At 36.9% G+C, this 12415-nt stretch overlaps 3 protein-coding genes across 14 annotated transcripts in view; 1 reads left to right on the top strand and 2 right to left on the bottom strand.

The window, feature by feature from the left end:
* The window catches only part of LOC137195440 (connector enhancer of kinase suppressor of ras 2-like), a 31431-nt gene extending 28749 nt beyond the window's left edge, over positions 1-2682 (top strand). For all 12 annotated transcript variants that reach the window (XM_067607812.1, XM_067607804.1, XM_067607813.1 and 9 more), the window contains 2 exons: positions 1331-1530; positions 1620-2682. In XM_067607812.1, the coding sequence (XP_067463913.1) occupies positions 1331-1530; positions 1620-1667 (248 nt within the window). In that variant the 3' untranslated portion in view covers positions 1668-2682. The remainder of the gene's footprint in view (positions 1-1330; positions 1531-1619) is intronic.
* Positions 2683-5267: 2585 nt separating this feature from the next.
* On the bottom strand, positions 5268-6209 carry LOC137196282 (olfactory receptor 52Z1P-like). Its single transcript, XM_067609152.1, has one exon. It carries the CDS (start codon positions 6207-6209, stop codon positions 5268-5270), a length of 942 nt encoding a protein of 313 aa, XP_067465253.1.
* Positions 6210-11223: 5014 nt separating this feature from the next.
* On the bottom strand, positions 11224-12186 carry LOC137196283 (olfactory receptor 52D1-like). The gene has a single exon (XM_067609153.1). It carries the CDS (start codon positions 12184-12186, stop codon positions 11224-11226), a length of 963 nt encoding a protein of 320 aa, XP_067465254.1.
* Positions 12187-12415: the final 229 nt, after the last annotated feature.

The raw sequence follows: 12415 nt of genomic DNA on the forward strand, positions 1-12415 counted from the left end.
AAACAGAGTGACGACTAACAGATTCAGCGCTCTAGTGTAGAGTTAGTATCATGCCAACAGAGGGCAGTGTATGTAAACAGGAAACCAGGAGGGTCCTGGTAGGTTTTTAGAATGATGCGTTAGCTGTGAACCCAGTGTTGTAGGTTCTTTGTCTCCCTGAAGAAAATAACATTGTGAAAGACAGAATGATATGTTAAAAAGAACAGAAATGTAGATCCAAAACCATACATACATTGTGAGTAACAGTGTAACTCTAACCCAGGACAAAATACAGATTACTCTCATATACAGTAGTTCAAATGAATATGATTTGGTTATATAGGAAAATGGGAAAAATACTTAAGACATAAATTGGGCTTCGATGACTAAAACACAGAAAATAAGTAAATTTCACTCATGCAAATTGTATTTTAGTCTTTTAATATAATGTGTAAATTGTTATTTATTATTGTACTTATCATAAAATTCTCTAAAATGTTGAGAATGTTGAGTAGGATTATTTTCAACATTTATAATGAATAGAATAATTGTTTGGTCTGTAAAACATCAGGATCATGTCCTCAGATGTCTTGTTTTGTCCAACCAACAAAACCCAAAGATATTGACTGTAATGTAAAGTGAAGTAGAAGCAGCAAAGTGTCACATTTGAGAATCTGGAGACATTGAGTTTTTGGCATTTTTGCTTGAAAAATGAACAATTAATCAATTATCAATATAGTTGCTAATTGTATTTGTTAATTTTCTGACGATTGACTAATTGATTAATCAACTAATCGTTGCACCTCTAATATTGAGATCACAACTGATCACTTATTTGCACTGAAAGTAAACTAAAGGGTCAGTTCACCCAAATCACAAAAACACATATTGTCATTTAGTTATAGTTTTTGTTTGCTGAGGTTCAGAGAACTCTGCTGTCTAGACTAAAAAACAAAATGTTTGATTCCCTTCTTCATCACTGGAGCATGAGGTGCTGTGCAACACATACACACACACACACACACACGCACACACACACACACACACAGGGCCTCACATCACTCTTTGCCTGTGGTCCTCAAATTACTATCACCCCCCTGCCTGTCAACCTGCTAGATTTTCGAGACCTTCACCAGCCACTTGTTAACTTCGGCTCTTTGCCACGACATGCTGGGCAGGTAGCACACAATTGGCTTGTGTGAACGTGTGGGCAGGCAGAGGCTGCCTACTATTTTATATGGTGGAGTGATGACAGATTCATTGCAAGATAAAATATCTTGTTAAAAAATCTCACCTTTAAGTTCAGTTTGGTGTAACATTTTTGTCAATGATTGCTTGTCCTTGACGCCAGGCCACAGACGGGACTTCAGGATGCAGGCGGACTCTCTGGGGGATTTGTACCGGGCTCTGGAGCAGACCAGTCTGTCCACCTCGGCTGACCACAGATCAGCCAGCCGCCTGGAGTACAAGCGCTCATTCGTCCGCCGAGTGAATGACCCCCTGCTCAATGACAAGCTCCACCGCCTCCGCATCCTCCATAGCTCACTTAAGGTACGACCACTTTTTTTGAGCATTCGCGTCCCTCCATATGTGTGTGGTTTATTCGCTCGTTAATGATGACTTCTTCCACCTCCTTGCAGAATGTCCCTCTTCAAGACACAAACCGGTCATTGGGTTTTTTAGGGTAGCCTATGAGGATCCATATATCGATGAATCCTCGAACGTATCGCCTCTGCCTGTGCCTGACGCGGCCGGCATCCAGCTGCTGGAGATGAAAAGCACCGGACACCTTCATTCACCTGCTCGGCTCTCCATCACCCCTCCTTTTACTTCTCCTTCAACCTCGCTCACCGCGCAGGAGCACAGAGACTCGGTGTCTCTCTCTCTTTTAAAGATGAGGGCTGTCACAAAAGGCAAAGAAGATGTCTGGTTTGATAAAAATAAAATAGTAGACTCACAGGGTTTATGACTGGCGAATAAGCACTTTTTGTCCGTGTCAAAGACTTGTCGGAGAGCTTTGTAACTCATCGCTCACATGCATGGCCACCTCCCGTCGCTTTCGTTGAACCATTTTCATGATCACGCTGGAGTTGTGTACAGCCGCTCTCAGTAAGGCGTGATGGAGGAATTAAAGCTATTTTGGATGTACACAACATTTTGTTATGCATGTGTGTATGATTGTTCCATGAGTGTACAGGGTGCATATATATATTTAATATTACGTTACTACAGCAACTACACAATGTTTTGGGGTACTTATACAAATTGTAAATCAAGTGCTGTGCCTCAGTGATTGTGAATGTACATTGTACTTTTCCAAGAGAAACGAGAGACGATACAGAAAGCAAGCTATTCCTCAAAACAGGAGCACAAAAATATAACGCTTGGCAATAATGAACCAGTATTGTAAATTACAAAGGAATGATCAGAGTAGTCGTCTATTTTTGTATGCATGCTGTCTACCTGATTGTTTGTAAACCAGTTTTGTATTTCTAAGTGCGTTTGGTCTGGAGAATACTGGTGTCAACCCCCTTCCCCTCCTACCACATTGTGTTTTTAAGACTTATTTTACAATTTGCCCTAGAAAGATGATTTTTTTTTAAGTGTTCACCGCAAAAAGAAGAATTACTGTATTTATTAAATGTTTAATGTACAAGCATGCTTTGTATAACTAAAACACATTACCATGCCATTTGAAATTGACTGACATTGCACAAGTGTGCCATATTGTAGCTACATTACTTTTATATTAAATAAAGTATGGCATGGGCACACATAAGACATATCGTTAAATGTTTTTTTTCTCATAATCACTACTATTTTTAGACACTGCTTCTACCAGGGAGCCTGACAAATGTTGACTCAGTAGATAATAATAATAATATGCAAACAGTACACACACGCTCTACGTGCGTATGAAGCCTCAGGCGTTCTTGTAGGATGTAGTAAATGTTTTTATTAATAAAGAATAACACAGAAGAAGATCAACACAGAAAACAAGTGCCATATCTGCAGTGTAAGTTTTTACAGCAATAGCCAAAAAACACAGAAGAAAAGTGTCAAGGTTAAAGAGGAACATCACTGCAATCACATGCATGCAGGTAGAAACCATGGAGAACCTGCTGCAGTCCTTCAAGGTAAGACTCACTCCAGATACACAATGAATGACAGGATAACTGCACCATGTTGCCACAGATAAATTATTAACACATAGACACACATTTTGATCAGTTTTTTCATCAATGCATGATGGCTTCTGTCTCCTTGACATGTTAGGAAGGTGACTAATGTACTGTGAATTCTTGGATGACTTCCAGTGATTCTTGGTTACCTGGAATCTCTGAGTGTGAAGATTCGTTGTGAGAGGATGTAGGCGGCAGTAGATTTTACATCAGGTTATGCTTTTCATGGAAAAATAACCTGTAAAAAAATAACCAAGACTTTGTTGACAAAAATGAAAAGGCATGAAGACGAGATTCCTTTCATTTTGTCTTCCAGGAAATTACAGAGAACAGTTGCATGTTATCCAGATTTTTGCTCATGTCCTACAGTGTCTTTGTTTGTCTGTGTAGCCAGTTTATTTCTTTTCTCTTTTTAAATTCTTTTTTCTTTATTATTACACAGAAATTCAAAGTGACTTAACATTTTGGTTGAACCTTTATATTCATGTGCAGTCTTGCAAACTATAATGAACACAGAGAGCAATAGAGAATACAGCACATAGAGCAAATTTAATCAACCAATTTTCACACTGCAGATGTTCTATCGTATTAATAACCATATTACCATCTTGTCTCATGATATGAGTAATGTAGAAGGTCTTGGGGATATTAATTGTCCTCAGTCAGCTTTTGAGTAAGATTCTTGCTTCAGTTGCCTTATATGAACAGTGGCTCAAGAAAAGAATTAAGCTAAAATTGCAAATTTGGATGCTACTTATTGGAAATAAAGTAAAATCTTGAGTAAATGACTGCAAGTGTATTCAACAAACAGGATTAGGCACAAGTAAAGAAGCAGATACATATTTGTTTTGGGGATTTTCAATGATTTATGTGGTTAGCATAATGATTACTAGCATTTCAACTGTAAACAACCTACTACATCAGTCATGCAGTTTGAATCTAAACACTGCCACCAAAAGTCTCTCTTTCTCTTTTCTCCTGAAGTCACATTTTTGTGATTTCACATACTTCACATGTGATGCAAAAATTAAAATATTTGGTTCATATCAACAAACTCTCTTAATTTGTATTTTCAATAAACAAGAGGAGAAGAAACAGCGGCTGGGCCAAACAGAAGAATGGAATGATAAAAGGGAAAATCTCTGCAGTGACCAGATGATTTATGCGTCACTTACTGTAGCAAATTATACCAAAAAAAAAAGACCTTTGGCACCCAAGAATCTGCACGCTCTAACTAATAACATATACAAGCTTTCAGTCATTGCAAAAACAAACTGCTTTCACTGAAAATTAATTTATGTTCTCAGCACATTGTGGCACTCAGCATATGAATGGAACAAATAGAACAAAAAGAGTCTATATAAATCTTGTCAAAAGTCACAGAGAATAAAATACACTCATCCAAAACACAAATGTATTATTTATGATCTAAACCCTAAGAACACAAGCTGAGAAAAAACAAACGTTACAGTTCAATTGCTAAAATGACTTTATTTGATTTCCATTAATTTGCAACTAGAAACATTTAATCAGCATAATTAAAACAAACATTGGTCATATGAGAGTTTTGCAGTTCAGGCAGGACAAAGTGTGAAAGACAAACTTGATGCATATAAAATGTGTCTTAAAATTTTCTCCACATTTCCTTGTTAAGTTTTACTGTTTTATCATTCAAGACAATAACTGAACAGAAACTTGACTAATCGGTATTTGCAGCTTTCAAAAATTATGTTTAAGTCCCAGTGTTACATTTACTTCAGCAAACCAATTGAAACTCTGAAAACTGTGTTTTATAGCATTCCTGCATTACAGGGCTCAGGGAAAGACTGACAAACTGACTGCAACTCAATACATTAAATGTACAAAGCCTGAGCTTTAGCCTGCTAATGCTCCTGAAACTAAACATGGCATGACATGAATTCAACCCTCCAAAAGATTTTTTTTTCCTCAGCACTGCCTGATCTGGTCCTGTTTTAGTAGCAAATGTGATTAAACAGCAGGGGGAGACAGGAGTTTCTGTAGGTCATGTGTTTCCAGAGGCATCAGTCGTCACAGCACGATGCAGGACACACTTTCAATGCACAATAACAACAATGGCCCTCTTGGCTACATTATTTGCACTTTCCTGTCCTTTCTGCTGAAAAGCCTGAACAGTCGCAGTCTTATGACTTGAATACTCAAACCGTAGATTGCTGGATTAAGAAGAGGCGGGAATATCAAAAAGTACATAGATAAAAACAACTTGGTGTGGTAGGGCAGGCCACTAGTGTTGAAACGACTTTGTGCTATTTCAAAAAAGCACCCGATACTGTAGTTAATTATTGCCAGCAGGTGTGGGGTGCAAGTCCGGAGGGCTTTGAGCTTGGATTTACTGAATGACAATATGCATATTCTCAGGATGAGTGCATATGAATAAAAGATCATGATGAGCTGTGGAAGTGTATACAGAGCTACAGATAGCAAGCCAACTATGTTTACAATCGATGTATCTGTGCAGGCAAGCTTCACCAGTAAGTAATTAATACAATACACCTTTTCTATGGTTCTCTCACAAAACCGCAGCTGAAGAGTTAAAATGAAAACAATAAGAAATGCCAGCATGGGGTAAAGCCACGTAAAAACAATCAGTTTAACAACTCTGTGCAACATGATTGTATGATAAGTCAGCGGATAACAAATGGCCACATACCTATCATAACTCATGACTGCTAGAATTGTGAATTCAGTGATGGCATATGTGTGTATAGTGTAGATCTGTGTCTGACAAAACGGTAGAGCTATCTCATGTGAGTGCGACACCACATTAATCAGCACTGCTGGCAGTAAGGCAGTGCTTCCATAAAGACCATTCACAGCCAAGTTACACAGCAACAGATACATTGGCTCATGCAGGGTTTTTTCACAATAGATCACTCCGATTAACACCACATTTTCAGCAACAATGGTTATGTATATAATCAGGAACACGCAGAAATATATTGGCTTCAGGTCGTCCATTCCATAAAAGTCAGATAGAGTAAAAGATGTCACTTCAGAGGAATTTTTCATGCTGATACATACATCTAAAAACATCTGAGTTCAGCAGAATATACTGCACAGTGTTGCACCTCACTCAACATTCTGAGATGAAATGTGTGTGGTGCCCTCCCGCCCTACCACACCTGTGTATAACTGCACTGAGCAGCATTTATACTCTACATTACTTCTCTTGTGAATTGAAATGGTCACGTGGGCTTAAACACATGCCAATACTTTCACATGATTCATGTCAAATCCTGCAACTCACACTTATGGGTTGAGGATGTGGCAAGGGTTAGAAAAAAACAACATTTCCTGTGGTACTGCAGGTGTTCCAATATTTTCTTAAGTGTATACTGCTTGTTCTAGTATTGGGAAATGTTAACACCAATTTTATTCACCTTATATATGCTCCCTCTTGGCTTCATCTTCAATTAATACATTATCTCCTACCATTGCTACACAGATGACACTCCACAGCTCTACCTCCCATTAGAACCTGGTGATAATAATAATAACACAGTTAAGTTCCTCCTTGACTGCCTCTAGGGTGTAAAAAATTGGATGGCAAAAAGCTGTCTTCAATTAAATGATAGTAAAACAGAAGTGGTCTTATTTGGTCCTGCCAACTCCATTGGGGTATAACTAATCATTTAGGGCCCCTGGCACCTAACCTTCATGCCCATGCCAGAAATCTTGGTGTCATTTTCCATCCAGCTTTAAAATTTGACAAACAAATTAACAGTGTTGTGAAAGGTTGCTAAATTTAAACTGTTCCTCTCATTTAATGAACTGAAGATTGTCACAAATGCCTTAATTTCTTCTCAGCTGGATTACTGCAATGCTCTTTATTTGGGTATTAGCCAGTCATCCTTGTCTCGCTTGCAGCTGGAGCAGAATGCTGCTGCTAGACTACTAACTGGTACCAGGAGGAGAGACAGCATCACACCTGTACTGGCTCTCCTGCATTGGCTACCGGTCGGGTATAGGACTGAGTTTAAGGTTCTGATATTTGTTTTTAAAAGATTTACATGGCCTAGCGCCCCAGTACATCTCTGAGCTCCTTCTCTGCCCCCTTTCCAACCCCAGATCTCTCAGATCCTCAGACCAGCTGGTCCTGACTGTCCTTCAGTTGAGGCTAAGAGGTAATAAGGGCGATTGGGTGTTTGCAATAGTAGTTTTGAACAGTTTACCATTCTCAATTAAGTGTTCCCCCTCTGTAGACACTTTTAAGGCTAAACTTAAGACCCACGTATTTTCTCAGAGTGTCCTTAAAGCTTTACGTTTCACTATTACTTATTTATTTGTGTATGCTTATGGGATAGTATTGTTATGTTATCTCTGCTCCTTTTTTGCTGTTACCATGTAATGTTATTTTATTTTATTTTTGTTATTTTATTGTACAGCACTTTGGTCAACTCTGGTTGTTTTAAAATGTGCTTTATAAATAAATTTGATTTGATGATTATAAACACCAAAAATTGCACAGGTGACAGGAAATGTTAGTATTCATTAATAAATATACCTTGAAGCCCCTTGACATTGTAATTTAACAAAGAAAGAGAAATTTCCTTTTCACTCCTCACTCAATAACACATGATTTTTAAAGACATCACGCAATCATTTCACCTCTATACTTAATTTTTACCCCTTTTAGTTTGAGAAACTGAACCCCAATACTGGAACTTTAAATGTTCTTATTAAAGTTTATCTGTGCTATAATGAATATGATACAGTTGCTGCAGTTCTGTTTGGCCAATTGATATTGAATTTATAACTTTCTAGTTCTGACAGAAGCTTCTGGCACCATTAAAGAATACAGTGGTCTGAATACACAATTAAAAACGCATTTGTATTTTACACTTAAAAGATATTTGAAGATCTGCAGGATGTTTGATTTCATGCCAGTAGTTGAGCCCCTTGTAAGGAGTCATAGAAATAAGTTTGACATTGAAGGTCTGTCTGTAAATTGGAGTTTTATTAGTTTAATGATCCCTCCTATTTGAGAAATAGTCTTTTTTTACGAATCCCTTAATAAATCAATATTGTTGTCCAATAATATTGACAATGACCTATGTTTCACCTACACCTGTTTCATCACAGTTACACAAAGGTCATTTATTCTCCAGGTATTGTTCACAGGTCAGGTCTCACTCTCATCATTAAGTTCCTAATTGCTTCCAAGGGGATGTAAAACACTGACTGCTAATGAGCAGATCTATTCATCTAGTTACTCCAAGGTTCCCACTTTCCTTCACTAATTCACAAAACAGAGATAAAGAATTTCAAATAGTGAAAGACAAGCGGAAAAACAAGATGATCTAAAAAAAAAAAAACATGAGCTAAGACAAGCTAAACTAAGATGAGCTAAGCTAAACTGAACTCTACTACCAAATTCAAATAACTAAGGTCTTTGTTTCTATTATTGAGTTTGGACATTACATTTTACATAATATACAGGCCTGTAGAAACTCATAATGTAATATCTGTGCATAATGTAAAAAAAATTGTAAAATTAAAAAAATATAATGAAAACTGAAATGTAATAATCTGCCAGTAATGTAATAAAAATGGGGAGTGCATAATGTAATAACTTTTTGTGCATAATATAATAAGTTAATATTTTTTGTGCACATTTATAACTAGATGCTCAAGGATCTCTCACAGTTGCAGTTATTAACAATTTTTTTAAAACCTATTTTATAACGCCTTTCCTTATGAGTGTATAGTACTTTTGTCCTTTCAGCAGTCCTTGCCATTTTACGATATGCATTACGGCATAGCAAATACATTTCTGGCTATCAGCTAGGCTAAACCAGTAGGTCTATCTGCAGACTTGCAGTATCTACACAATACACCCACTTGCATAGGTTTAGGCATGAGCAGAGAGATGGTTGGGGTTAGGGTTAGTGATCATGGGGGTGTGTCATGTAACATGCCGTTACAGTCACAACAAAGGGGGGGTAGTGTAGTAAGGTGGGCGTGTTATATAGGTCTGCAGACAGACCCTTCTCAGGCTAAAAACAAGGCTTATCTAGTCTGTTGAAGGCCACATTTTGGCCTTTTTCGTGGCTCAAAACTTTAGAAAAGTTTTGTGTAATCTTGAAGTGGAGTCTCTGCAGATTAATTCCATACCCGATATGTTATGATCCACCAAAGTTATGCACGGTATGATATGAATACATCCCTGCTTTTGTTAGCTTTGCTGCCATCTTGACTGTAAGGAAGCCAGAAGGGACAATTGAGTGATATTCAACTCTTCTTTGTTTGGAAGGGGAGAGGGAGGTAGGGAGGGGTTTTCATTTTGTGTGGTGTGATACAACAAAATGCTCTAAATAAATAAGAATGTTTAAAGGACCAGTGTGTAGGATTTAGTGGTATCTAGTGGTGAAGTTGCAGATCATAACCAACTGACTACCCAATGCGAAAGGCCCTCTCTAGAGCAGGTATTTGGTTTGTCCGTTCTGGGCTACTGTAGAAACACGGCGTTGCAACATGGCGGGCTCCATCGAAGAGAACCTGCTCCCTATGTAGATATAAAGGGCTCATTCTAAAGTAACAAAAACACAACCATTCTTAGTTTCAGGTGATTATACACTAATTAAAACATATTTATGAATATTATATTCTATTTCTGCCAAGTCTGTTCTGCTAAATGCCACTAAATTCTACACACTGCACCTTTAAATTGAGATGTTTGGACTTCATTCTGTTCATTGTTTCCTTATGAAGTTTATACATTTAGGTGAAGCCAGGACGCTCGGTTACAATATCATTACACTATTCTATGCATCTTAAAGAAAACTGACACTATGCTATACAAAACCACTTTATTAAAAAAATTTGCATCTATATATACATACAACTATATAAGAAAACTTAAACACCTGGCAGAGGTCTGAGATCTACTGAGGGCACTCTTCTTGTTTTAAATGTGATTGTTGCACAACTGGCAGCTCAAACAAAATACAGTTTTAACTATGTATTCCCCCATGACAACACAAATAAATACATTTATTATTCATGTAATGGTAATATAACAAACCCACAAGACTACATATTTTTCTTTTATTCATGCTTGAATAGAAATATCCAGGTAGAGTTCACAGTACATAACTTTCTCATACAAAATCAAATAATGTTAATGCAGCTATTTCACTCATGTTTGTGTAAATGGAGGAGCAGCATTGGATACTTACTGTGTATTTCTGCAGTCAATCTCACACTTTTAGGAAGCAAGTAAAATGAAATTAAGAGGACAAGTGATGAACTGGTGATTTCAAATTCCTGTGTTGTTTGGTCTGAAAGTCCTCACCATACCGGCAATCCTAACTTTTAACTTTCTGTCTCAATTAAAGGCTTAAAACCTTCAGATATTATTGTTTCATTTTGTATGGTTTATATACTTTTAAGAGATGAAAAGCACAAGAACTATAGAGAGTATAGGAACTGAGGGAGGATGGAGGATAAACTCATTAAGGTAACCACATTATACAAACAGTATTTATTATGCACAGAGACATGTAAACTAAGCTTAGTATTTAGTTGATAATGAATAAAATGTTGATAAATGCAGCAAAGCAAATGCAGTCAGTGCATATCATATATTTTCATATGTTGTACATCTGTCATATTTATCTTTGGAAACTGAGAAGTTCATGCTGCCATAAATATGAAATATTATCACAAAAGCAAATAATCCTATCAAGTCACATTCATGCCCTTGTAAATGACATATGCATTTCAGTTTAAACAATTACACAATTTATAGTTTTATTTATTTTATCATTAGCACCATTAAAAATAAAGACTCTCTGACAGGAAAAAGGGCAGCAAATGATGAGGGAACTCAAATGGCCTTGTGAGAGTAACCACTTCATAAAGAGCATTAATATTAAAAAGATAATTGTTTGATCACATAAAGTTGAATACAATTCAAATACAATCATAAATTATCAGAGAAAAAAGGAAGGGTTTTACCCTTATTATAGTGTCTGAAACACTAATCATTATAATGAATGGAGATGAGTGTAATAGTCTGCACTTAAGCAGCAATCACTGCATTTGCTAACTGGGTTGGCAGGATCTTGTATTTAATAAACAGTTTCAGTATCTGAACTCTCACTATTTGAGTTCCCAGTCCATACAGCACTGGGTTGGTAACCGGTGGAATGATAATAAAGTATAAAGACAGGAAGATCCTCGCCTCGACAGCCACATGACTCATGTTAAATCTAGTTTGGATGATTTCAAATAAGGAACCGATGGTGTAGTTTATTACAGATAATACATGTGGGATACAAGTTTTAAGAGCGTTGCCTTGAGATTCTTTCGTTAATGTCCAACATACTCTTGATATTTGTGCATAAGAGAAAACAATCATTATTACTTGAGGGACAACAAAAAACAAAATAAGCACAAGTCCCACTGTACTTATGTATGATGCATTTGTGCATGAAATTTTGACCAGTTCCATGTTCACACAGTATAATTTTGGCATGACTTTTCCACAGAAGCTCAGTCGTAAAGTTAGGGAGTAATAACATATAAATACAATCATGGGATATAGACTTGCTAATGCAACAAGTTTGCCTACTTTTGAGTTAGACATGATGCTGTGGTAATGTAGTGGGTAACAGATGGCAACATATCTGTCGTATCCCATAACAGCTAAAACACAAAACTCAGCACCTGCATATGTGTGCAGGAAATAGACTTGAGCCATACACCATTTGACAGATACTTCATGTGTCTTGGATATGAGAATGCTCATAAGTGCAGGTAACAAGGCAGTGCTGCCATATATTTCATTGATGGATAACAAACATGCAAACACATTCATAGGTTGATGTAGCTTTTTGTTTTGGTGTATGATGCTAATCAGTAATGTGTTCAGAGTAATAGTAATAAGATACAGCAGCAGGAATACAGTAAAAAGCCCATGTTTGTACTTTTCCATGACAGCATATGCAGTCATTGTGAATGTTAGTGATGTCGTGTTGTCCATGTTTCTGAAAAGAAAAGAAAAGGACATGTATTACATTTTTTTATATTATATGACATACAGGATAAACACATAAAAATAAGAAAAGAAATCCAGTTATAAAGGTTAACTTTGTGACTTTGAACATTGAACAATAAGACTGAACAATAAACCAATTTAATTATTGTCATCATCATGGTTCAAAGTACATACAGTCAGTTACCTGTGTGATCCTTCTCTCCGTGCAGTGTGA

Source organism: Thunnus thynnus, chromosome 13 (genome assembly GCF_963924715.1).
Source record: "Thunnus thynnus chromosome 13, fThuThy2.1, whole genome shotgun sequence".
Classification (NCBI taxonomy): domain Eukaryota; kingdom Metazoa; phylum Chordata; class Actinopteri; order Scombriformes; family Scombridae; genus Thunnus; species Thunnus thynnus.